This window comes from Lepidochelys kempii, chromosome 1 (genome assembly GCF_965140285.1).
Source record: "Lepidochelys kempii isolate rLepKem1 chromosome 1, rLepKem1.hap1, whole genome shotgun sequence".
In the NCBI taxonomy this organism is placed as follows: Eukaryota; Metazoa; Chordata; order Testudines; family Cheloniidae; genus Lepidochelys; species Lepidochelys kempii.
The window spans coordinates 335,196,896-335,223,784 of record NC_136380.1 but is presented as its reverse complement, the minus strand read 5'-3'; the positions used below and the strand labels follow the sequence as shown (position 1 = coordinate 335,223,784).

The 26,889-nt window shown below is 39.9% G+C and overlaps 1 protein-coding gene across 1 annotated transcript in view; it reads right to left on the bottom strand.

Annotated features, from left to right (window-relative positions):
* The window catches only part of SEMA3A (semaphorin 3A), a 207,545-nt gene that overhangs the window by 110,931 nt on the left and 69,725 nt on the right, over positions 1–26,889 (bottom strand). Inside the window, exon 4 of the mRNA XM_073328643.2 lies at positions 11,986–12,105. Within this exon, the coding sequence (XP_073184744.1) occupies positions 11,986–12,105 (120 nt within the window). The remainder of the gene's footprint in view (positions 1–11,985; positions 12,106–26,889) is intronic.

Genomic DNA, 26,889 nt, shown 5'->3' with positions numbered 1-26,889 from the left:
GTAACATAGGCTATATCATTTTACCCAGTAATTCCTACCTCAGACCCATAACTTCTTACTGGGTTAGAGCATATTTTTAGAATATACCTAACATAGATAGAGATAGATGGACACATGGAGATGTGTAATGCCAGGATATATGGGACTAAAACAAACACTTAGAAGTTCTGCTCCTCTTCAACACCAAAGTTAACCTCTCTTATCTCTTTAGCAATACATTTATACACTCCTCATAGTAAACCGATCTATAAAATCAGTTATTTTGGAGGTAATTATTTCTGATTTCTGATTGTAAAGCCAATTGCATACTCTTCATTAATTTTTAGATAATTTTGTGCTCCATCATAAAAAATAAACAAACCCCCCAAAAGAAAAGAAACCCAACCCAAATCAAACTAAACAAAAAAATAACAATAACCCACAATGTCTGCCACTTCTGCACTCCATCCTTTAAATTGGATTACTTTGCTGCTGATGGGCACTGCAGCAGTGATCAAACATGCAGTATTACCTTGGCTCTCATGTTCACAGAAAAGTATTGTTTAAAGACGTAGGATGGAATTTAGCTTCCTGTCAGACTCCCTTATTCTTGAAATACCTGATTGTTAATCTAGCTGTGTCATCTTATGCCAGATAAAACCCTGATGCAGAGAGATGAAAGGTTCTATTTTGATGAAAAGCTTTTTCCTTTATCCTCTTTGAGGTATTTAACAATGTTAAACCTCATACAATGGTTATACTATATTTGTCCTTTCTAATACAACTTCCTTCTGTTAGCAGCCATCTTCTCTTTATGGGTATATTTTGCATGTATTGCTGCAAATTATGTTTGGAGTTTCAGGCTGTTAGATGTTTGCTTCTCCTCATTCTCCTTGTCAAAAAGAAGGGTGGAAGGGTGCCAACTATTAATCACAGCATCACGCTTTAGTGCTCTCTGCTTTTCAAACCATATTGTGAATTAATAGTAGCCTTGTAGGGAGTAGAACATTCTACTCTCTTAGGTGAACTGTCGAGCTAGTGACAATATATGAATATTCTGTATACAACAAAGAATAGAGCAGAAACTCTAAAGGACCTGGAGGCTTTGTGCAGGCAAGAATTGCAGCTATGAGGTATTATTTATACCATGACACTGTGGATATGACATCAGACCATCTACATCCAATATGCATTCCCACCACAATCCATACGAAAAAAGGGGGTGATCCAGGTAGTGAAAGAAGAGCACAATTAAACATTGTTCAATTTGCCAGTTGGTGGGAGTACCTGTGGAAGTTAGCTCTGCTCACAGGATTAATTCCACCAGCTCACAGCAGTAACATCACAAAACATCTCACAAAACTGGGTGCCTGGGCAACAAAATGGCAGATGAAATTCAATGCTGATCAATACAAAGTAATGCACAATGGACAGCATAATCCCAACAATACATATAAAATGATGGGGTCTAAATTAGCTGTTATCACTCAAGAAAGAGATATTGGAATCATTGGGGATAGGTCTCTGAAAACATCCATGCAATGTGCAGTGGCAGTCAAAAAAGCTAACAATGTTAGGAGTGGTTTGAGCATTGGCCTGCTAAACCCAGGGTTGTGAGTTCAATCCTTGAGGGGGCCATTTAGGGAACTGGGGCAAAAATTGGGGATTGGTCCTGCTTCAAGAAGGGGGTTGGACTAGATGACCTCCTGAGGTCCCTTCCAACCCTAACCTCCTATGATTCTATGATCTATGAATTAGGAAAAAGGGATAGATAATGAGATACAAAATATCATAATGCCTCTCTATATAAATCCTTGGTACACCTACATCTTGAATACTGCCTGCAGATCTGGTTGCCCCATCTCAAAAAAAGATATATTAGAATTGGCAAAGGGACAGAGAAGGGTAACAAAAATTATTAGGGTAGAGTAGAGATTTAAAAGACTGGGATTTTTTCAGACTGAAAAAAGAGACGACTAAGAGGAGATATGTTGGAGGTCTATAAAATCTTGACTAGTTTGGAGAAGATTAATAAGGAAATATTATTTACTCCTTGACATAACACTAGAACTAGAGGTCACCTAATCAAATTAATAGGCAGCCAGTTTAAAACAAACAAAAGGAAGTACTTCTTCATCCAATGCACAGTCAACATATGGAACTCATTGCCAGGGGACATTGTGAAGGCCAAAACTATAACAGGTTTCAAAAAAGAACTAGATAAGTTACTGGAGGATAGGTCCATTGAAGGGTATTAGGAAGGATGGTCAGAAGTGCAGCCCCATGATCTGAGTGTCTGTAGCCTGTTTGCCAGAAGCTGTGAGTGGACAACTGGGGATGGATTACTTGATGATTACCTAAAAAGAAAAGGAGTACTTGTGGCACCTTAGAGACTAACCAATTTATTTGAGCATAAGCTGTAGCTCACAAAATCTTATGCTCAAATAAATTGGTTAATCTCTAAGGTGCCACAGGTACTCCTTTTCTTTTCGCGAATACAGACTAACACGGCTGTTACTCTGAAACTTGATGATTATATATTCTGTTCATTCCCTCTGAAGCATCTGGAATTTTGGCCACTGTCAGAAGACAGGATACTAGGCTAGATGGACCATCGGTGTGACCCAGTATGGCCATTCTTATGTTCTTATCACCTGGGGTCTCAGTGATTCCCATCAAAAGGATAATCTCAGAAGCCCTTATGAGGAAGTCAGTGGTGACATGGCAAATGAGGCAACCAAACTGTTGATGAGGGGAAAAAAGGATGTTGGCAGCATGGAGGCATGTGTATGGGCTTAGATATGTGAGAATCTGATCATTTTCGTGAGCCATCTGGATGGTTTCTAAGGCCATAAGTGTTCTGCTCTGTCCCCATTCCCACATTTCAGAGGCATGGAAGGCAATCATCTTCTAGAACAGAGATGGATATTTGACAGCAATTTCCCCTCTTGTGTGCATTTTTATGTGGATGGGAACCTTGTGGTCCACACTGTGTATGGGCGGAGAGGCTAACCAGGGAGCTGTGACTGAAAAATCAGGAAATAGGCAACAGGAGACCTGAAATGATGCATCGGCTCTCATAGGGCTTGATTCAAAGCCCATTGAAGTGTATGGGAACACTGCCGCTGACTTCACTATGCTTCAGATCAGGCCCTTACTCTCGAAACCCAATAAAAGTTCCAGTAATGTTTGCAGCTTTCTACATTTTATAACTTCATGGCTTAAATGCAGAACATCAGCCACAGCTGAAACCTGCTGTTTCATTGCCCCAAATGTTTAAAGAGTACTTGACAAGATGTTTGTACTGGGCTATCAAACATAATACAGGCCTTTCCTTCAGCTGCACAATTACATTTAAAATGTGATTCTTCTATCTGAGGTCAGTTCCTGTCAACCAGGTTTTGGGACATGGATTCTGACTATGAATAATGCAGCCTTAATTCTGATCTACTCAATTATGTACTATATAGCTTTCTGTTGCTATTTTTCTGTATCCTATAGTCCTAAATCACATATTACTTTATTCCATATATTTTAAAGTCATTTCCTCAGTTAAGTCAGAGAATGTACTGTACTCCAGTATCCACCCTTTTCATTAAATCTGTTTCCCAACAGATGGTGGTTGCTTGTTTTATTTTTTTCCATGTTCATATGGAGATCAAAGGGTTCAGTCATTCTTGTCCATTGTAACTGGAGGTGTGTGGATGAAACTTTGCATATGCTGCATGAGTATGAAGTTGGGTTAATGTTTTCAATTACTTTCTCTAATAAGACAAGATGTGCTGAATTTTCTGGCTACTAGAAATATTATGGCCTCTCTAAATGAATGGAGATAAATCTCCCCCAACATGAGCACAGTGCCACAGTTTTAGTATGTGAGTCAACTCTTTTTAAAATATAATCTCTAAAGATCTGACCCTGAGAGGTCAATGGGACTTGAGGGCTCTCAGTACGTGGCAGGATTGTGCCCTACCTTTGAAATGAATCAGGAAGTGAGTTGTGTTACACCACATTATGTCAGGCTCTGTTTGTCTCATATGACGAGGTCACTATGCTGACAATGTGACTATTCATATCCGGGAAGTAAATAATTCTCCTAAACATCCTTTTACTGACAGGAGAAATAATTAACATCCAAATGCAAACAGTGGGAGTATTCCCAGCACTAGCAAGAAAGGATTGTTAGAATTCATGCTGCTAAAAGCTATGGCAAAACTATCTGACACATCAAACATGAGGTGCTAGAAATTCATGCTGTTTCTGTGATAATAAAAAAAAAAAAGAGAGACTTGTGTGTCCTCTCTGTTACACTGGTGTAAATCAAAGAAAACTCCATTGAAGACAGTTGCAACAATGTAAAATCAATGTAAGTGATAGACGAATAAGTCCCAGATGCTAAGAACTGCCTAAAGCTTGAGTACTCCAGTTACCAATGTGCTGCACCTGTTCTCTGTGAAATGCCTTGGGATAGTTTTGAGGCATGTACTCAAACAAATATGGCATTACCTGCAATCTAAATGAAAATTCTGTCTACTACTCTCTGTGTGTGATCCACTCCATGAATTTGCTTTCATGGCAGTCTCTCTCTCTTTTTCTCCCTCCAGTAGCATAAACAAAAGTTTTCCCACAGTTCTGAGGCTCATTTCTTTGAACCTAATGAATATGTTGACTGGCTTTAGTTTCTCATTCATGGAAGCCATTCAGCTGTGGCATACTGTATACAGTTCTTCGCTGTAATCAACAAGCATTTCTCAGCGACAGAGGGCTGAAAGTAATGTACATCTAAAGAACAATCGTGTTCCCAGTTTTGTTCATGTAAGACTGCTAGTACATAGATTCTACTCATTAGAAGGCAAAGGATCCAAATTTGACACTGTCATTCAGCCTAGAATCTTACCGTACTAAACAAAGCCAAACATTTGTGATCTTGATTGTTCTTGTTTGTGCATGTGTGATATCTTTAGAAAACAATATTCAGGATATCTGCCCACAAAGCAAATAAAGTTTTATGTTTTTGCATCTCTCTGGTGATCGGACTTTAAGGAGAGAAATTGAGTCCATAATGCCACCCAGAATTTTCCCCAGAGCACACTCCTATCAGTAAATATCTTACAGGAGTTTTCAGTTAAAACAAAAACTGCTAAGTATGACAGAATGTCATGCTGCCGAGCTACTTTAATTAAATCATTCCTTACAAATATATCTATAGGTGAGATGATTCTAAGGTTTAGCCTTTTTATTCAAGAGCAGTAATGCAGCGATTTGAATATGTTTATCAAGTACCAAATAAAGGACAGTTGTTGAATAGCTGAATTGATCAGATTAGAAGTATAAGACAGGGATTCATTAGGAGCTTCTACAGTGCAACAAATGCTTACTGCTTTGTAAGCTACAAGGGCTTCCTCTGCTCATCATATGTGAGATCTTCTCCTATTATGATTTGCTAAGCAACTACTGATTCCATTAAATCAGTTTAAGTTGCTAGCCTGGAGAATAAAGACCATCCAAAAAAAAAAAAAAAGCCCAACTCCCTGTTTTGACTTCTGACAGTTCAAAACTTGATTTCGTTTTCTGCATGTAAACGCTCAAATTGTGAATTTCAAAGCCAAGCACAGACATAATTACCAACTTACATTTCTGTCACTTTAGACAGAGATTCCAAGTTACCAATGTGTAATTACAAAATATGCAAGGGCAGAACTGAATGTGCTAAATGACAGCTGGAAGCCTAAGATGCTCACATTCCCTGGCAATAATTAAAGCTCGACCTCTTTGCTAAACACTTTTTTCCCCAAAAATATATATCTGTACCACATTCAAATTTTTAACATAATGGGCCAGATCTTCTGCTGGAATAAAATGGCATAGCTCCATTCTTTTTTCATATAACTTTGCACTCTGTAGGTAGGAGACCAAATGGATCAATCTACTAAAAATATTGTCACAAACGTTTAGAGACCAATTTTCAGCTGGCATAAGGACCTGCTTTCCTTTCTGAGCATGCCATAAAATGAATTGTATCTACAAATCTAAGTAGTTGTGCTTGCAGCTACATGACTTACATCACAAATTAGGTAGCTAGAGTGACAAATGCTCTGATTTGTGTCCACAATTCAATTGTTGGTGTAAAATGTGAGTCCAAAACTCTTAAAAAATAAGTTCTATATGTATATGTAGCGAGACCTGAAGGTGCCAGCCACTGCTATTTAGACATCATCTATGATATCCAGTATAGACGAACTATGGTGTCAGAAATAAACTATTGACACCACCTAAAATATCAAAATAAAAGTACTAAGAACCCAACACAAACAGGCTTACTTAGGAAATGGACTTCAATTGGCGTTTTCCTGAGTAAGGAAGTCAGGACTGAGCCTTGAAAAGTATCAGTAACATTATCTTTTGTAGCACTAAAGTAAATGCAGCTAAAAATAACACACGCTCTGCAGTACTCCAAAACAAGTGATTAAAACTTGAGCCTGATTCATATATTTATATTTTTTAAGTGGGTTATGGAGTTTTTCAAAAAGTATTTTATATGGGACTCAAATTACATATTTATGTTGACCTACTATTTCTGTAACTTTACAACAAGACAGAGCAATGTAACTAAAGGTACTCAGCGGAAACATAAGATTGGACGCCTAGGAAATACATGTTGATGTAAGATGATGCTTAAAAATGCATCGAGATTCCAAGTACCCACCTTTCGCTTCTTTATTTAAATGATTTTCAAGCCTTACTGAAGACAAGCTGTTCAGTTTGCAGGCCACTCCATGTATGCAAACACTAATCAACACACGGTGGATTGCCATGCTTACATTGTTCTGTGTGATGCCCATTCACCTGTTGTAAATGATTGCTTGTGCTCATTGAAAGGCTTACTTTATACACCTGTGCCTAACTGATATCAATGGTAGTTGTATACATAACCTGAAAACAGAATAGGCCCTAACATGCTTGCAATGTTTTGAGTAAGTCAAGATTTATTCTTCTTAGAAGCTGAAGCCAAATCTGACTTCTGTGCAAAGCTGGATGTAATGCAAAGGTTCTCTACATGGGATAACATGGGATCATGTGAAATTCACTTAGCTGGTATGGAGTGCCAGCAGAGCTGTTCCGTGTATTCTAAAGACTACAGTGGAATCAATAGTCCCCGTGTCTCTGCCACCTCAGGTAGTCTTGTGAAATCACTGGCTAGATCTGGCCACCATCCTGACTCATATCATTTCTCCCACACATTGACACAGGGAATATAATATAGGAGGGATAGAGTCTTTCTGTGGCTAGGAGTCCCCCAGTGCAGAAGAACGCTACTTATTCCTCCGACTTTTAAGCCTTTTCACATACCACAGGATTTCATCTTTGGAACATTCAAGGCAGAGATCACCCTGTACAATTCATTGCAGTAGCAAAGACAACCTTAGAATCATAGAATATCATGGTTGGAAGAGACCAGTCCAATCTCCTGCTCAAAGCAGGACCAATCCCCAACTAAATCATCCCAGCCAGGGCTTTGTCAAGCCAGGCCTTAAAAACCTCTAAGGATGGAGATTCCACCACCTCCCTAGGTAATGCATTCCAGTGCTTCACCACCCTCCTACTGAAATAGTGTTTCCTAATATCCAACCTAGACCTCCCCCATTGCAACTTGAGACCATTGCATCTTGTTCTGTCATCTGCCATCATTGAGAACAGCCTAGCTCCATCCTTTTTGGAATCCCCCTTCAGGTAGTTGAAGGCTGCTATCAAATCCCCCCTCATTCTTCTCTTCTGCAGACTAAATAACCCTAGTTCCCTCAGCTTCACCCTTGGCAAATGAAGACAGTGCTCCGGGGGAGCAACGCTACTTTACATCAGTTGAGCATCTGGCCTCTTATGTTTTACTATCACAAGAGTAATGAGATAGCTCCTATGTTGTAGCGTTTAAATGGCATCACTATATTAAAAGTAATTGCTACAATTTTTTAGTAAAACTACAGCTTCTTTTGCTGGCATCTCCCAGTAACTACAATTATGACTAGAACTCTAATATCATGCAGGTGCTTCAGATCCTATTCTTTTGTATTTGTTAATGTAACTCTGTTTTTCCAAAAATTGGAGAGTACTATGAATGTCATATAAACATACTGTTAATTGGACAGAAAGCAAGTTAGAAAGTTTACGCTCAGATGAGCCTTAACTTACAATTAAAAATATCATTTGCTCAAATGTTTCACTTAAAAAACACAGGCCAGATCCTGAGCTGATATAAACTTGTGTAGCTCCATGGTCTTCAATGGAGCTATGCCCATTTATGCCACATCTGCTCCCAGTGAAGTCAGTTTATTGCCTCCATGCTTTGTGTTATATGATGAAACATCATATTTGCTTTTCTACCAACAGTAATTCACATTTCTCAATCATTGTGTGTCCCTTGGGGTGTGTCTACACTGAGATGTGATTGCAGCATGTGTAGGCATTCCTGAGCTACCTTCGATCAGTTGTAAAAAATAGCAGGGAAGCTACAACAGCATGGTCGAAGGCATGGGCTAGGTGCCTCGGACCCTGGGTACATACTTGGATGGTAAGCCTGTCTTGCTGTGGCTTCACGGTGATATTGAGCACTCTAGTTTGATCAAAGGTAGCTTAGGTATGCCTATACATGCTACAATCACTTCTGCCAATGCCATTAGACACTCTCTTTAGGAGAGGGGTGGTTCTCCATTGCTGTGGGAAAACATATTTAAATGTATCTTAACAGGATGCCCATTACTTGGAAAAGTGCACTCTGGACTTCTTCTAATGTGATGTATTGGGGGTGGGCGGGGGGAGGGAACATAGTGGAAGGTATAATTTAACACAATTTTATGAGTTGTACCAAGGGTTTTTTAAATGCACAGAAACCGGAAAAAGCAAATATGTTACAGGTGGTAGCATTATATAATTTCAGATGCAATAGCATAAAGTTTTATATACATCATAAATCTAAACAAAATATAGAGCTCCTTTATCGAGTAAGGATGAGAAATGAACTGCAAAACAAAGTGATCCCAGATCTTTTAGGTTCATACTGTTAAAGATTATTGTTAATCGGGAGAACGATCACAAGAGATTTGGGAGGAGACAATTAAAGATGCTGGGGATGGCTGGTGTAAATCAGCATTGTTCTGCTGAAGTTAATAATGCTTCACCTATTTACACCAGTTGTGGATCTGGCTCACTATTTTGTACTGCCTGTCTGAGTGTGCAAGAGGCAGGGGAGGGTGCAGGGAGACATTTCGCTCCTTCCACCCCTAATGCAAGGACCAGGTATAATTGTAACTCCTGCACTCTTCTGAGCACAAGGACCGCTCCTGCTAGCACCCTCTGGGGCACAAGCTACCCCAAAGAGGACAGTGAGAAGGCCAAGTCTTGCTCTCTCCCCCATTGCAGCTGGCCAGACATGCAGACAAGTGTATGTTGCATTCTGGGTTAGTGATGCTCTGTGCCTCCCTGTACTTATGGTTTGTTCCTTCATGGCACACTCTGACTCACAGTGATTTATAATAATAAGGGTAATACCACTAAGAGGTTGATCTGCTCCCACTGGAGTCAATGGGAAATTTGCCATTCGTTTGAATGGGAGCAAGACAGAGGCCTAAGTTTCTCTCCAGAAACCTTTATAAAAGAGTTGTGGGGAGAATGTTGCCTCTTTGGGTCTCTCTTTTTATTGTCTCTGGCTGTAGTCTTGGCATTTTTAAGGGAGTCCTTTCAGAAATCAATGTTATTTTTCTCTCTAAGTGTTTCAAGTATTCCTTTCCAAATCTGAAACAGGTTTAAACAAGATCCTGCCTTTCCCAGGAAACTGGTATAACTCACAATGTATTTATTAGATTATGTATGTTTGCGGGTAGCATGTTCTGTCTGATGAATTAATCTTGCTTCTGAGGCAGCACAGCTACAAGCCACTGGTGCTGGAACAATTTGTAGGGTGGGGTGCTGAGATCCACTGAACCAAACTGTAAACGCGGTCTATGATGGAAACCGCTTCAAGCCAGAGGGTCCAGTACCCTTACTTCCAGCACCGATGCTACATGCTGCCCCTTACTCTGACTGGATTGTGAGGTTACAGCCTGAGGGCAGTGTTCAGGCTCAGGAGGACCAAATGACAGCAAATTCAAGGATTTAGACCATCTTGGTAATTACAGTTCATCAAAAAAGAAGCAAACGCAAATAAGTGTCTACAGCTCTAGGGACATATTCATCCCAATGTCAAAGTCAGTGGTGTTACACCAAGGTTGGATCTGGTCCCTAGTGTTTGATCATCCTTTCCATAAATCCTTGATAAAGTGTGTGAGTTTTACTGTGTGCTCATAAAACAGCCAAATGTAAAAGTAAATGACCTCATACTTGCTATCTCTCCACAGATAGCTACATTTGGCAGATAGCCAAGAATTGATTGACACACATCTTACGGAACTAGAGTTAATTAATATGTCTACCAATTCCCAAACGGATCTCAGGAAGCAGAGAATCTGCTTAATGCAGTAAGCAATGGCATACTGTGTGTGGTCAAGAGACAATTACTAATTGCCAAGACTACAAGCCATAATGAGCCCCAAATCCTTCCACTAAGCACTCCCGTCATCTCCCCCAAAACCTTATGCTTAGAACATTAAGAAGGATGCATGTTTTGAATATTAAAAGACATTTTTGTAGAGAAAAATCACTCCCAGACTGTTAAGTCATCACTCAAAGAATCTGTTATTTTTTCTATAAGAAGCAGAATCCAAATTTTAAATGACTGAGGGTCATTCATTTAAACAAAGATGTCTTTATTTTCCTGGCAATCTGCAGTCCTGAATGTCAACTCCATGAGGTGACTCTAATAATTTTGCTTCAGTGATCAGAGCAAGTCAATGTAACACAACTATGGATTCTCCCCACCCCGCAGAAACAACAGCACTTCCCCCCTCAGCTCCATAAATTAAACAAGTGATGGCTGAGAACACATCATGAGAATTTGTTCTATGAATTGAAAGGATCCAGAGAGCAATAGCCACATAGAGAACAAAGGCAAAGTGGCTTCACTTATATTATAGACTTATGCTAATATTACAATAAAAGTTTAACCTTTTAGGAAAGAACAAAGCAGAAAATGGATTAAACCTAAGACACCGCTCTCATCCCCAAAAGCTTCAGCTATGTAAATCAGTATAGCTGCACTGATTTTAGTGGGGCAACACTGATTTACATCAATGAGGATTTGGCCCATAAGTTTTATATTTAGTTAAAAAGTGGAATGAGCTCTTCTGAGTCCATTCCATGCTTCTTGCAGCACAGAGCACAATACGGGCATTCAATAAATAAATAACAAAAGCAAGGGGAGGGATAGCAGGGACCGAGGGTAAGAACATGAAAACCAGGCCTCAGAACTGTGTGTCAGGACAAATTGGAGAGCTGAGAAATATGCTTGTGTGGTCTTGTGTCTTAACTCCCAGGTGGGAGAAAGTCGCTGTGGTGTCAGGCTCTACTGGCGAGGAGGGGACGTGGAGGACAAAGCTGACAATAGAACAAAGGTGTTGATAATAGGGTACCCACAGATAGCCGATATCTATCCCGAACAAAAAAGGAAGCACATTTGATTTTATAAACTAGACAAAACGGGTGTATTTTTATTTGTTTAATTTTGGAGGGCAGGTAATCCACATAGGAACGGCCCTACTGGGTCAGACCAAAGGTCCATCTAGCCCACTATCCTGTCTTCCGACACTGGCCAATGCCAGGTGCCCCAAAGGGAAGGAACAGAACAGGTCATCATCAAGTGATCCATTCCCAGCTTCTGGTTTAGTACCGTTCCTATGCATAAATCAGAAAACACTGGAATCAGAAGTTGGACCTATGGAAGCCACAGTAATCTAGCAACTAAATGTGCTGCAGAAATTAGTAATGATCCATTTCGGCTGGAAGAGGTCTGGCTAAACATCAGTAAAGGGTTTTATGATTTTTTTTTTAAGACAAAGTATTAAAAAATCCTGTTTTTACCTCGGGATGTCGTCCAATCTCAATATAGGTGCAAACTGGATGAAAAGCCCCAGTTCCGCAGGCGTACAAGTGAGTCTGGTTGTAAGCTTTAAGCACCTTGATAAAATTAGCACATTCTTTCTGTGAAGGAAAGAAAACACATATGCAAAATGAATTCTAGCAGGGAGCATGACTGCCGGACTAGAGCTACCAACTTTCTAACTGCACAAAACTGAACACCCTTGCCCCACCCCCTTCCCTGCCCCTTCCCCTTCTCCAAGACCCTGCCCCTCCCTCCATCACTCACTCATCTCCACCCTCGCTCACTTTCACCAGGCTGGGGCAGGGGGTTGGGGTGCAGTGGGAGGTGAGGGCTCTGGCTGGGGGTGTGGGCTCTGGGCTGGGGCCAAGAATGAGGGGTTTAGGGTGCAGGGGGGGCTCTGGGCTGGGGCCGAGGTGTTTGGAGTGCAGGAGGGGGCTCAGGGCTGGGGCAGGGGATTGGGATGTGGGAGGGGGCTCCGGGCTGGGGCAGGGGTGCAGGAAAGGGTGAGGGGTGCTGGCTCTGGCCAGGCGGCATTTACCTCAGGAGGCTCCCAGAATCGGCGGCATGTCCCGCTGGCTCCTAGGCTCAGGGGCAGCCAGGTGGCTCCACGTGATGCCCCTGCCTACAGGCACCACCCACGCAGCTCCCATTGGGCACTGTTCCTGGCCAATGGGAGCTGCAGAGCTGCCGCTTGGTGCGGGGGTAGTGTGTGGAGCCCCTTGGCTAGCCTTGCACCTAGGCTGGCCTTGCACCTTGCACCTAGACATGCTGGTCACTTTCGGGAGTGCACAGAGCTAGGGCAGGTAGGGATCCTGCCTTAGCCCTGCTGCGCCGCTGACCAAACTTTTAGCAGCCTATTAAAATCTCCTGGAGTGCTTTCAATAGTCACCAGGAGATAGATGCCAATTATGGTAGATCCAGGCCAATCCAGGAGGGTTGGCAACCGTATATTGGACACTCCAGTGCATTAGGCATGTTTGGCAGAATGAACGGATTTTACAGTTATGGTACTTTTATGATGTTTGTAAGACTTGTTTATTATTGGGCATTTCATTGCTATTTTGAGTTAGGGCCTACCCCACATAGCTAAAAAAATACATAGAGACAATTTCCCTTCTTTCTGTTTGAGGTAGTCTCTGCCTTTGTGATATAGGTTATTTTTCCATTTGCAAAACAAATCTCATGTATAGAAACATGGCTGCCCAGAATAAAATAATTAAGAGAAATGCCTTCCTGTATTTAATCAACTAAAATTTTCATAAAAGATGGGCAGATGGGATGAACAGATACCAAATAAATCACTGATATAACATTTAAAATAATAATATGCATACTACCTGCAATTCATAACCTCCGCTGCCTCAACTTTACTGTAAGTCACTTAGGTCTTAATTCTGCAAAGACTTATGCACATGATTAACTTTACTCACTGCAAAGTTAGTTGGACTACTCACAGTACATAAAGTTAAGCATGTTCACAAGTCTTTGCAGGACTCAGGCCTTAAATTTTATACTTTAAGTAAATAACAAACTGTCATCAATTCTATTTATCTTTAATTAAAAAGTATTTACCTGTTTTGCTAATGATACCTTATGCTATTAAAAAGGAAAGAAATTTTAAAATCTAATCTGCTCATCAATAGTACATGGTATCTATTTATTTACTTTTTTGCATTTCCTTCCATTTGAGCCATGAAAATGAATATGTCAATGTCACTTTCTGATATCTTGTGCTCTGACATCAAGCTGCAAAGCCTGGATTGCACACTGCAGAGAAACATTTAAATCCAAACAACATAGAAACTTTTTTCACTGAATGTTAATTTTTACAAAATGAATGGAAATATTTTTATTGCTATTTGGTTGAATACACCTTTTGAACAAGATCTAGAATTTGAGACCTAAATTAACAGTGTTTCCTGCTAAATAGTGTTCTTAAAATCTAATTTACCTTTACTTGTGGAGGAAAAATTGCAATCAACAGCAAACAATACAAATGTCAGAGTGGGAACAAATGAGAAACAGTGAAGTTCTATTGCCCACTGGGAACAGGTAGAGATTATGTTCTTAGTCCTGCAAATTGATTCATGAGATATTACCGCATGGAGACCCATTAACTTTAGTGGGTCTCCATGCAGGTGCAGTTTCCACTCATGTGAATAGCTTGCAGGATCAGGAAATAGTGGCCCAATGCTTAAATCACTACCTGCATAGAACTCCCATTGACTTCATCGGATTGTAGCATCAGTCCCTATGACTTGTTTGTGATGAGAGAATGAAAAAGACTCTCAAGCACAAACCATGGCTCTGCGAGAGCAGGTGAGAATACAACTCCAAGATCTGTTATAGGTCACCATACAGGCCAGCTATAAAAAATTCAACAGGGATAGAACAGTAATGGCACCCTGATGTATTAAAATGTAAGATACACCTGACATTGTTCTTCAGATTTTTTTTGTTTTGTTTTGCTTATGTGTATTTGCATAAAATATACTGACATTGTATTAAAAATAACATCCCAGGAGACACACATGCAGAGTCTTACAACATCCTTGGCTCCAGTGCTGACCAGACAAATACACAAGTTATCCTTCCAACTGAGATGGAAGAGAAAACACAGAGGTAGTTAAGAGAATCCAGCAGGAAATTGAAAGACTGGAGATGTATGTTTCACAAGTGTTCTCTCTTAATATTTTTTAGCTTGACCTCTCTTAATAAAAACACAAAGACATTATAGACAGACAGATATACAAACACACACACACACAGAGACATATATGGTTTTACATAGACACATAGACTCCCATTCGGTGCCACAGTGATAGGGGTTAAATGATTAAATAGACTAAATGGTTGTAGTTTCATTTAGATGTAGAATATTATTCCTTGATTCTCTCAATTTTTATTTTTAATGTTGCATAAAAGAAAGAAGGGAAAACCTCTCTTGAAAGTGCCTGAGTATTGACACAGCATAACGCCAACACATGCAATACTAAAGATGCACAAAAGCTGAAGCTATGTATTCTGAGGTTTGGCTAAATGGACCAAGCTATGAAGTACGCTTGATTTGGCCATGTAAAATCTAAAACTGACTGATAAGATTTGCAAAATCAAAAGGATGCTGATTTTGCTCACTTGCAAACATCCTAGGCCAAATTCAACTTCACTGTAACATCACTCAGCAATGCACAGGACTGGGCTTGTAATGATTTAAAACAAGTTTACCAGCAGGAGAGTGGGGTGGGGGGAGGTATTTTTTCATGCTTTGTGTGTATAAAAAGATCTTCTACACTTTCTACAGTATGCATCCGATGAAGTGAGCTGTAGCTCACGAAAGCTTATGCTCAAATAAATTGGTTAGTCTCTAAGGTGCCACAAGTACTCCTTTTCTTTTAACAAGTTTTCAAGCTTTTTAAGAAAAGTCAGGTAAACACAGTCCACAATACATTAGGAGCTAAGGGCAAACAAACACATACCATTCAGTTTAGCAATTTTCACAGTATATGGGCTGATCCTCAGCTAGTTTAAATCAGTGCAGCTATATTGAAATTAATGTAGCTACATTGATTTATACCAGCTGAGTATCTGGCCCATATGTACTCACACGCTAAACATGAACAGACAAATAGTGCTTATCTGATTATCTCCAGCATAGAGTGAGAAGGTATGAAATTGCTAAATGCATTGAGGGCTAGATCCAAAGCCCAATAAGTCAGATTCTGCTCTCATTTACATGGGTGGAAATCAGGAATAATTCCATTGACTTCAGCGCAGTTAGTCCAAATTAAACCTGTGGAAATGAGAGCAGAACTGAACTCTTTCCATGTCTTTATATGCCATAGTCGGCTCTCAATTACTCTGGATTTATAGCAGTGTAACTTCACTAATATCAACAGAGGTGCTTCAGATTTACACAACCATATCTGAAAGCAGAATTTAGCTTCGTCTCTCCAACTTTTAATTCTTCCTTGATTCCCAGTGGAACAGATTTTAACCATAGATGTCGGAGAAATACAAGAGCTAATTAAACACTAGGAGGGAGATACTTACAGCTATAAACCTTTGACTATAATAAATATATTTATATAACATTTAAAATTTCTAGTCTAGCTAAAACGACTAATATAGCTTCTCTGTGTTTTACAGCTGCATAAAGTATCCATTAAAATCTGTAAGAGTAAATTCTCATACACCTCCCTAACAGATTAGATTTCTTTATACATTTTAGACAAATTTAAAAAATAAATAAAGGAGGATATTAGACCACAATAAATGACATAAAAATAAAGTTATGATTCTGATTTAAGCTCTCATCTAGTGAATAAGTTCATAGTGAAGTTTCCTGCTCTGTCAATCACCAGGTCAATCCTGCTTGCACTTAAGACAACGGCAAGATGCTCCTTCATTTCTTAAACTGTACACTCTTTAGAGCTCTTTTTGTTCCACGTTTGTACAGTGCACAAATGGGGTCCTGGTCCATGATGGAAACTCCTAGGTTCTACAGTGATGATGATGATTAATAAATAAAATAATAATAATAATTCCAATGGGAGTGGAATCAGGCTCTGCACTGTTGCAATGCAATGTGTGGCACTGTTGTGTCACCAGTATTACCTGTGCATTATGGAATGGCGATCTGGTTTTTCAAAGTGACCTCTTGACTTTTCCTACCTTTGTGGGTTTAGGGGAAACAAGAGTCTGTAATGTAACAGTTTGCAGCACTTCATATGAATTCCGGCAGGCTCAACATCTCAACACATGTTGACACCAAGGAATCTACTACAATAATGGAAGGTGTGGGTGTGTATTGGTTAGATCCGTGTTCAGGGTGCTGGGTTCAGGACTAGTCTACACTATGTGAAGCCACTCTGCTATAGCGCGTCTGGTGAAGATGTGCTATGCCTACGGGAGCGCTCTCCCACTGGCATAATTATTCCACCTCAATGAGAGGCAGAAGCTATGGTGGTGGAAGAGAATCTCCCGATGACCTAGCGCCAGTGTGGACATCGCTTTAAGTCAATGTAACTTATGTCACTCAGAGGGGTGGCTTTTTTACACCTCTGAGCAACGTAACTTACATCAAATTAAGTGCTAGTATAGACAAGCTCTCAGTTCAGACTGCTGGGTTCTGCCACTGGTTTGCTATATGTGACTTTGGACAACCTACTTAACCTCTCTGTGTCTATCAAACAGGGATGACAATAATTACCTATCTCACAGATACCATAAAGCTTAATTAATTAATGTTTATAAGGCAAATGGAGAGTCTTAGATGAAAGTTTCCATCTAAGTACAAAGGCTGAGAGCCTTAAAGGTACTTACCTTTGAGGCTCTGGGCCAAAGTATATGGTTGTCAGTCTGTTCAGGCCTTAAAGGCTCCACCAGTTTTACTAGAGTTCTACTTTTCTATCCCTTCCTAATGAGGCTGGCATGCTGGCATTCACATACCTCTAACTGTGAAACCTGGCACATAACCCTTCTTCTTGAAGTTGGTGACTGTATGTGTCAATTTCACTACAAAGCATCCATCCCGCCTTCCTGGCTCAAGGCCTGGAATGACTTAGTCTGTCTCAAACTGGGCTTGTCCCACTTGGCAGCAGGACATATTGTTGTCATGCCCTCCGGCCAGCAGGATATTGTTAATGTGAAGGACAATACCAGCAGAGTGGAGTATTTAAGTACATGAGCTCAAAGTGTAAGACACTGGAAGCAAAACAAAGATAACACAAGAAATATAGTATGTCAGTTAAATATAGAAGATGGGAGACTATATCTACAGGAGCATCAGGAACAAAATTAACAGGAAGTAACCAAGAGCCAGAAACTTTAATGTGCAAATTGTCAGAGAATTTTAAATGCTGCATGTGCATTACTTTTAGCCTCATTGTTCATTTATCTTGGGTTTTGACTTACGTTATTTTGACTATATTATATTTTTACAGAAACGTCAAGATTTTAAAAAAATGGACATTTTTGCATCAGGGCACTTTCAATACTCTTCCTTTTCAAAAGGAATAATGGAAAGAGGCCATTTAACATTTGGTTGCTTTGGAACTGGGTATCACAAACTTTTGCATGTGTGTGAGAGCAAGGTAGATTTGTTCAAATTATTTTTAATCTACTACTACTACGTAGCATGTTTCAGCCTACCAGTGCTTTACTAACATTAATTATATTAGCATCACAAAACCCCTGTGAGGCAAGAAAGCATCATTAACTTATATTAAATGTGGGGAACATTGGAATTGCCACACTGAATCAGACCTCTAGACCAGTCTTCTGTCCTTAAAAATGGCCACGATCAGATACTTGACAGGAAGGGTCCCGGAAAAAATTGCACAAGGCAGTTATGGAATAGTAGGCCAAATGGGGAAGTTTCTTCTTAGTCCCCATCACATTGGAGGATGGTTTATCCCCTGAGGCATGAGAGTTTATATAGACATGAGGCACAACACGTAAGTGACTGTATAAACCACAGAGTGATTCAGTGTATTAGATCTCTGGAGTTCTTGGTTCCCTCTCCTGTGCTCATGTCCTATATTTTCATCATTTGCCCAATCCTGCTCCCACTAAAGTCAATGGAAATTAAGTTGCTACATACATTTGCTCGAAGATCCTCAGCTGGAGTATATTGCTGTCCATCATTGAAGTCAAAGTAGCTATGACAATTTACATCAGCTGAGGATCTGTCCCAGAGTAAGAGAAGGGCCAGTGACACCCCTCTTGCAGACAAATACTCTAGCTCATCTGCAGATCTTCATTATAAAGTGAGAAGGCATTAAATTCTCAAATGTGTTAAGGGCCAGATCCACAGCCTGGTAGGCTCAATACACCTTGTTAGAGTCCCTAATTTGTCACTCCTCCTCCATCCAAATATGCATGTATACTTTAAAAAGAGCAGGGGAACTACCCTGAAGAGGAGATAAAGTGTTAATTAACTGTTCCAGCAGAGCCGCCTCCACCTTAGGATCAATATGTCTGTCTCACTAACAAAACATTTACATTTATTTTAAGAGGTTTCCAATATTTGTGTATCAAATTGATAGAAGGGACTATGCAGAGAGACATTAGCCTGAAAAAATAAATTACAAAGAAAATGTCTACAAGCAAAAGCATAGGAGCCAAATGCAGAATGATTAAAAAACAAACACTACAGATATGTAACACTGATTAGGCTGTGTTATGCAGACTTTTCCCGGACAGTTACAAAAATAAAGTCCATCCATCTGTCAAAACATCTGCTCTGTGTATGAAAATTAAAACAGAATTTAGGTGTTTTTCACTAGTCTCCAGTAATTATCTCTCCTTCAGAAGCTTGCAACTTGCATGCTTAGATCTGAATTAACAGAATAATGCTTTTTAATGGCATTTTAACTGAAAATCTAAAGTGTAATCCCTATTATTCTAACCAATGTCTAGACTTTTTCTCCTTCTAAACAGCAGCCATTTCTTTTTATTAAAGTGTAAAAAGGTTCATAATTGGTTCCCAGATGTTACAGTGAGTGGGAATATTAGAAATATGCAGTTAGGGAATCTTGTAGGTCCAGATCTTCATCTGATGTAAATATGCATCTCCGTTAACGCCAACAGATTTATATTGATTTACACCAGATGAGCACTGAAAGAACCTTACTTTATTCCAGCTCTTCCACAATTAAAATATCAGGAGATTTGTCCAAATTGGATGAGCAAGGGGCTTTAAAGATATCATCTCACAGCTGGAAAAATAAAACAAATTAATCATGTGTTTCATATGAAGTTGGGTGGACATTTTCTATATAAAAACCTGTAGGTTTCATCTTCACAGTTAGTGAATATGTTTACTTTTTCCCTTCTATCTAATTAGTTGAATTCTGGAATAGCAGGGTCAGGGATATCTGTAAAGAATAAATAATCCCTAATATTATTGCTGTCATTCAATTTATTCCACTGTTGAAAGATGTTCTCTAGTAATCTTGGAATTTATTTTGTTCTTTCTTATACCAGTGCATTATTGCCAGCTGTGATCAGTTCAGTCTTAACAAGGTGGGTATCCCTTTCAGAGTGCAATAGTATTAACTGAAGAAAAAGGTTGCTTAAAAATCAAAGTATGCAGTGGTGTGTAGCTGTGCCAACCCCAGGATGTTAGAGAGACTAGGTGGGTGAGGTAATATCTTGTTTTGACCAACTTCTGTTGGTGGGAGAGACAAGCTTGAAGCTCAATAGCTTCTTTCTCTCACCAACAAAAGTTGGTCCAATAAAAGATATTACCTCACCCACCTTGTCTCTCTATTGAAATAAATATTATTTCCTAATAGTTGGTGATGCACTCACAACCAATTCAACCCTTAGCTTAAGCTATGCTGCCGTTACATAGGAGAAACTGAAGATGAAACTTAGCCTCTGATCCTGCAAATATTTTGCAACTTGAGTAACTCTACGTATGTGAGTGGTCCCATTGAGCGCTCCATGATGGTGAAATGCACTCTACGTGCTATAATGGCACTACCTGCATGCGTGCAATTGTTTGTAGGATCCTTGTTTTCATTCTTGTTCACGTGTAATAATATTGTTTAAGAACTATTATCCTTGTGTTTTGCATTTGCATTATGGCAGTGCCTACTAACCCCAGTCTAAGAGCAGGGTCCATTGTACTAGGTAAGTAACAAAGACGACAACCTCAGCTACACTGTAAAGTTCTGTTTTGTTGTAACATTGTAATTCAGTTATTATTGTAAATATTGTCTGGGCACTAAGAGCAAAATTCACTCAATAAAAGATCCTCCACGCCCTTTAAACCCCACTAAAGGACCGTGCAAAGAAAACAGGTGGAACAGCTATACAGGGGCATCTGTACACAGCAGTAGGATCTTCATGATGGCCCTGAATAGGCTGGTGCAGAATTCCATAATGGGAAAAGGCCAGCACCCCCTGCAACTACCATGGAGGGACAGCAACTTCAGCCACTCCCATTGGCTCTGTGTAGGAGGAATGGATTTTCAACATCCTGGTGGATTCCACTCGTATTAATCAGGCTCTATGCAGAGGAATGGATTTCACACAAGAGGAGTGTGCTTACTGCTGTGTTTATATGTGTGCATAAATAAATGCTATAACTGGTTCATATCATAAATCTATGCCCTTCACTTTATTGAACAGCCTTAGTGATAACTATACTTTTGAATGGTGTTCCTGGTCTCCAAGCTTTGAAAAAGTGGCTTGAATCTGAAACATAATCCATGATCATTACATAGTCTTCTGATAAGTATGACTTGAAACCTTCAGACTATGTCAGGAACAGCATTACTCATATGCAGGATGGGCAGAGCAGGAAGTGCAGAAGCAGCAGTGATAATCACAAAATTGGATTCCTCTCTGCTGTTGAGAGGGGACCTGAGAATTTTCAGAATGAAGCTGCTTAGATGTTGATAAGACTTTTTTGGGGAACCTGACACATCCCACTTTAGTGTAGCGCAGTTATCTTCCTGACTAAGTGTTTAATGACTAGAGTCTTATCTACCTGATTTCTTGACATGACAGAGTGTGTGAGAATTTTGAAAATACACAATATAGACATGTCCTAGGATATGTCCTCTGAATTTTCTTTATCCATTATTCACAACTGATAAAAGAAAAGGAAGCCAATTTACAAAGCAGATTAGAAAAACCAACCACTGGGAAAAACAAATATATCTTAACGCTTTAAAACCTCAAAAGGTGTATGTCATTTTTAGCAAATAGTTTTATTGGAAGCACACTTGTGCACGGTAGTCCTATTGAGGGTTCATTTGGTCTCAGCCTTGCGTCAGTGGGAGAGGCATAAAGACCCTATCTACCTTCCTTCTACTCTGAGCAGCAAGAGGGCACAATAAAAGTTCCTGTGCTCTGGGAGTACTCAGCTTGATCACTTTTGTCATCATGACCATTGAACTCTGACCTGACACTAGCCCAAGATATGGAAAAGTAAAGTCCTTCTGTTTTTTCTTCCTTCCAATTCTATTAAAACTCAAATCAAACAATTTTTCAAGGCTGCAAATGACATATTGTCATTCAACAGATGCAGCTAATGATTGTTTTGGGCACATAAACAACTACAGTGAGGCCAAGAAAATACTGTGGCCTAAACACTTGTTTTAATGACCCCCTTATACTTTTGTACATCTGGCTAAAACAAAGAATACAAGATAAACTGAAGCTTTGTGTGGACAGATTCCAGCAAACAAGTGAGATTTCAGTATGTATAAACTGAGATGCTGAGTTGAAGTACAGCCCTCTAAGTGTCCCTAAGCCTCTTTTTCTCTAGGTTATTAATAATATTTTTACAACATATTAAGAATCAGTTTAATCAAGGAACCAAATAATATTCCAAGAATAACTTGAATAAGCCTAAAAGAAACAGCAGCCTTGATAGTGGGATATGAGAAAGTTCTTTTTCCAGCTAGCTCTAAAACAAACATTGTATACTTTATTGAATGGAAAACTCTCCCATATCTTGGGATTTATTAACCAAGAAATTAACAATGCCATAAAGTTAGGCTCAAGGCTTCTCATGAAGCCTGTCTGCTATCTGAGTTCCTTCCTTGGGGTTGCTCAGCCCTCACTCTAGAACAGGAGTTTTCAAACTTCATTGCACTGCCATTCCCTTCTGAGAACAAACATTACTATATGACCCTAGGAGAGGGGACTGAAGCCTGACCCTGCCTGAGCCCCGCCGCCCCAGGTGGGGGGGGGGCAAAGCCTAAGCCCCACCACCCTGGGTGAGGAGGCCAAAGCCAAAGCTGAAGGGCTGCAGCCCCAGGCAGGGGGGCCTGTAACCTGAGCCTCGCTGCCCAGGGCTGAAGCTCTCAGGCTTCGGCTCCGAGCAGTGGGACTCAGGCTTAGGCTCTGGCCTCGGGCCCCAGCAAGTCTAAGCCAGCCCTGGCGACCCCATTAAAATGGGGTCCCAACGCACAGTTTGAGAACCGCTGCTCTAGAACTTCTAGAGAGTCTCTGCCATCTCCCTTATAGCTCGATGTGGGTATAAACCACACGCCTCATTGAATCAGCAGATCTCACTCCACATTCCCTAGCAGGATTAACACCTGTTGGCAGGGTGGGGTGTTTCAGACATATGCCATCAGTCTCTTACATGCACATAAAGCACATAGAAGCGGTAACAGTCACTCTTTTCTATTCCACTTTATGCACATCCTGAAATGATTTCCAGACACAGTCATCTAAGATAAATATACCTAAACTTCTGAGATGAAAGTGACAAATTAATGCATGAAGTGCTGAAAGCAAGCAACAGAATGCTAGATCTATAGGATGCAGTTGCTTAGCAATATGTACACACATAAATAAACATATACTATAAGCTTGACTATGAAGTTACGTGCTCCATAACATGGGAGTCCTGATTTTTGGGTGTGGACATAAAGCTATTCTGAGTTCCATGAGAGAAACCAGGCAGAAAATCCTTAACTGATGGAAGCCTAAAATTCCCATTCAATTAAAATTTAGCATGTACTGAATCAAGAGTTGTCAAATTATGTTTCCTGCAAGATTCACAACACCCTTATAGGGACCTACAGCTTTAGAAGCAGTTAATCAGGAAGGGATTGTCTAAATTAGAAAGGAAGTAATAGGTGATCTGTTCCAACAGAGATCAGATTGTTTATCCACATAAATAAGTCTCTCTTTACTTATTGGCCTTAATATTGTGGCTTCACCATATTTGGAATACAAATTTCCCTCTCATCGGCAAAGCTCTCTCTTTCTCTCTCTTTCTTCTTTAACAATCTTGAACTGTTTTTTTAACAGTTGTGGAACTAAGAAAACAAAGCTATAGTTTTAACTTAAAAATAATTCTACACAATTTTGGAGAGTATTTTAAAAACTTTCTCTTTGACCAATAGTTTGGTTATTTTTACACATTTCAAAGGAAAATGGATATTAAGTCTGCAAACAGTTGAGAGGCATTTAGAAGGCTAGCTGTTTGGCATGCGGTGCCAGCAGTATCATAGAATGATGGTCAGGTGTGGACTAATGCAAGTGGGGAATTCTGAGCTATGCTGCAAGTGTATGGAAAAAGAGAGAAATGTGCTTTTGGAAACAAGCTTGCTTGAGACTGTGAAGTGAAACCAACCCTTCCTTCCATTAAAACAATAATTTATCTGCCCAAACAGAAAGAATTTGAGGCAGAACTAGAAATAGATAGATCAGTCCTTTAGAAATGAACTGCTATGAAGACTTGAATCTGAAGTCAGAATTCCTGAGAGAATTCAGGGACTGAAACATGCACATCATTTTTACTAGTTATTCAAGTGAGCATGTTGCTTGAAAGATACAAGCGGTACACTCACCCTGTCCACCTATGGAGACAAAATAAATCATAACAAGGAATCTGTCTAGAGCAGTCCCAAAACAGCAATCACTGGTGGCACAGTAGCATATAAAAAGAACCCTCAATCTTTGTCAAAGCCAAACTCGGACTCAGAGGAAAACTCCATCAGTAGAAATCCGAAAACCATTATTTTGTGAAACAGTTTTGTTTTCCCTTCCTTCCCCCGCTCCCCCCCCGGTCCGAACCCAGTGACTTCAAAATAATTTCTACATTTCTAAAAACAAAAGTGCTATTTGTGCAAGGCTTGTAATTCAAGGCAGGAGTTCATTGCTGAGAAAATCCTGCACTGGATTTGATGAAAGTAAGCTTTCCCTCAGAAGCAAATCTCTCTAGTCACTCCTAGAATAGAAAAATAATCCATAGACAGGAAAATTTAGCTCTTATCCTTGATCCAGATTAATTTATCCATCATAATCTGAGGTTTCAGAGAATCTCACGATACAAGAACGAGTACAAAAGTATATTCATCATATTATTTTCCTTAACGTATGGCAGAACTAATTTTTGCCATCATTTCAAGGATATTTAATTATGTTCCTATATTATGAAATTACCAGTCAAACTGTGTAGCACCAGATAGGATAGAGTACTTGAATTGCCATCACTAACTTAATTCTTCCTCTACTCAAGTGCTCAAGGCACTACCTTGCAGTAATTGATTTGCCTTGGCCAGTTTACACAAGGCATCCTATGCCAACTCCTAAATGAAAGCAAACACCAGATTGGCGTCTGAACTGACTGATTACAGCACATACTGTATCGTAAAGCCACTGGCTGCATTGTAGGGGGTCCATGGAGGAATTGTGCCTAACTCAGCCAGAATTCCCCTGGGGAGGAAACACATGTTACAGAGATAGCGCCGCAGTACTCGGAAAGGCTCCAGTGTTCGACTCTTCTCCTCAGCATGCCAGCTCACCTCCGCTGGCCAGTGGCAAGGAATTATACAGCCTTCATCTCCACCCTTCCCCATGTGCTTTGTGGAGCTTACACAATGCGGTTTTATACATTGGTGAGACTACATTAGCACAGTGCTTGCTTGCATTCCCCACCTAGCTGGAGCTGACTTCTATGATGGGGGACAAAAGAAAGTGGGAAAGGGTCAGTTATTACCTGGCCTGATCTTTTCTGGTTAATTTATGAGCAGGCCATCTATTTTCAATTGGTATTCTATAATTAATTTTCAGTCTCCCTCCTCAGTTCTTCATTTACAATAGCACATGAAATGAATTTACTTTTATTCATTTACTTTTACTATTTACTTTTATTCTGCCTTTATGTTTTCCCTAAGGCAAGAGGGGTAATAAAAAGAAGTTGAAAGGAATAACAATATTTTTTTTTCTCGCTTCATTTTCCAAAATGTCATCAAAAATGATTTTGGAGAGGAGAGGCAACTGAGTAAATTGCACCCTTTTGAAATCACAGATTTGAACCATCAGACAATGATTCCAAATGCAAGGCTGCAGTGGCCTTTAGAATTGCGCACTGTCACATGATTCAGGGAGGGGTTTGGAAATTGAACTTTCCCATCTCCTGGAGATAAAGTCTTCGGTGGCATATTTGACTTGGATGTGTCCTATTTAAACTCAAAGGCCTGTGATCTCATTTACATCCATGCAATCCTCAAAGAAGGAGCTGAACAACACTTCTTGAGATGCAAAGATGCATAAATGCAACTTATCCACAAACTACTTCATATGAGCTTCTGCTGCTGCTGCTCAGCTGCAGAGACCTCTTTAAATTTTGATTTGACTCCACATTAACAGTGGCACTGAAGTAAAATAGGCAGATATATTTTTATCTATTCAAGTAAATAAAACACACTTTGAATTCCTGTGGCCACTGATGATCAGACAAACCTCCTAGGGCTCACAAGCTGAGTCGGTGGCCAAAGTACAATTACGAGCAGACAAATGTCCACATCACAAAAACTATGACACAGTGAGCACTAAGTGGCACCCCATTTGGATGGGGTAGTTTAGAAGCCAAGGAATTAATGACTTGAAGCCTGAACTACTTTTAAAGAGTAATCTTTTAAGAAGAACAGGTTGGAGGCACATGGTTTGGACAATGTGCTTGCATTATGGCTGCCTATGATGAATTGCACCAGATTGATGGATAAATACAAGACCATCATCCTGGTACTGACAATTTGTCACAATTCACTAACAATAAATTACTCCTAAAAATGCTAAGAGAAGATTTGGAATGTTCCTGTAATGCTAACAGATGCCGGTTGTCGGCGGGCAGAATCGAACCACGGACCTCTGGAGCTTAGTGCATGAGTCTCTACCACAAGTGAAAAGCCAACTCGCTGTTAGTGATGGCTGTAAAGCGAGCTTATTTTATCTCTCTCTTTAAGTGGTCTCGGTGCCATAGATGGGACAGGACACCACACCCAAGAGGTGTGTGGGTTACATTCCAATAGTGTTTCAAAGCTTTCACAAATTTATTTGATTCTATGCGGTCTAGACACCTTGTGAGAACAAACATTCTAGGCAGATTTTTTAAACTATTTCCA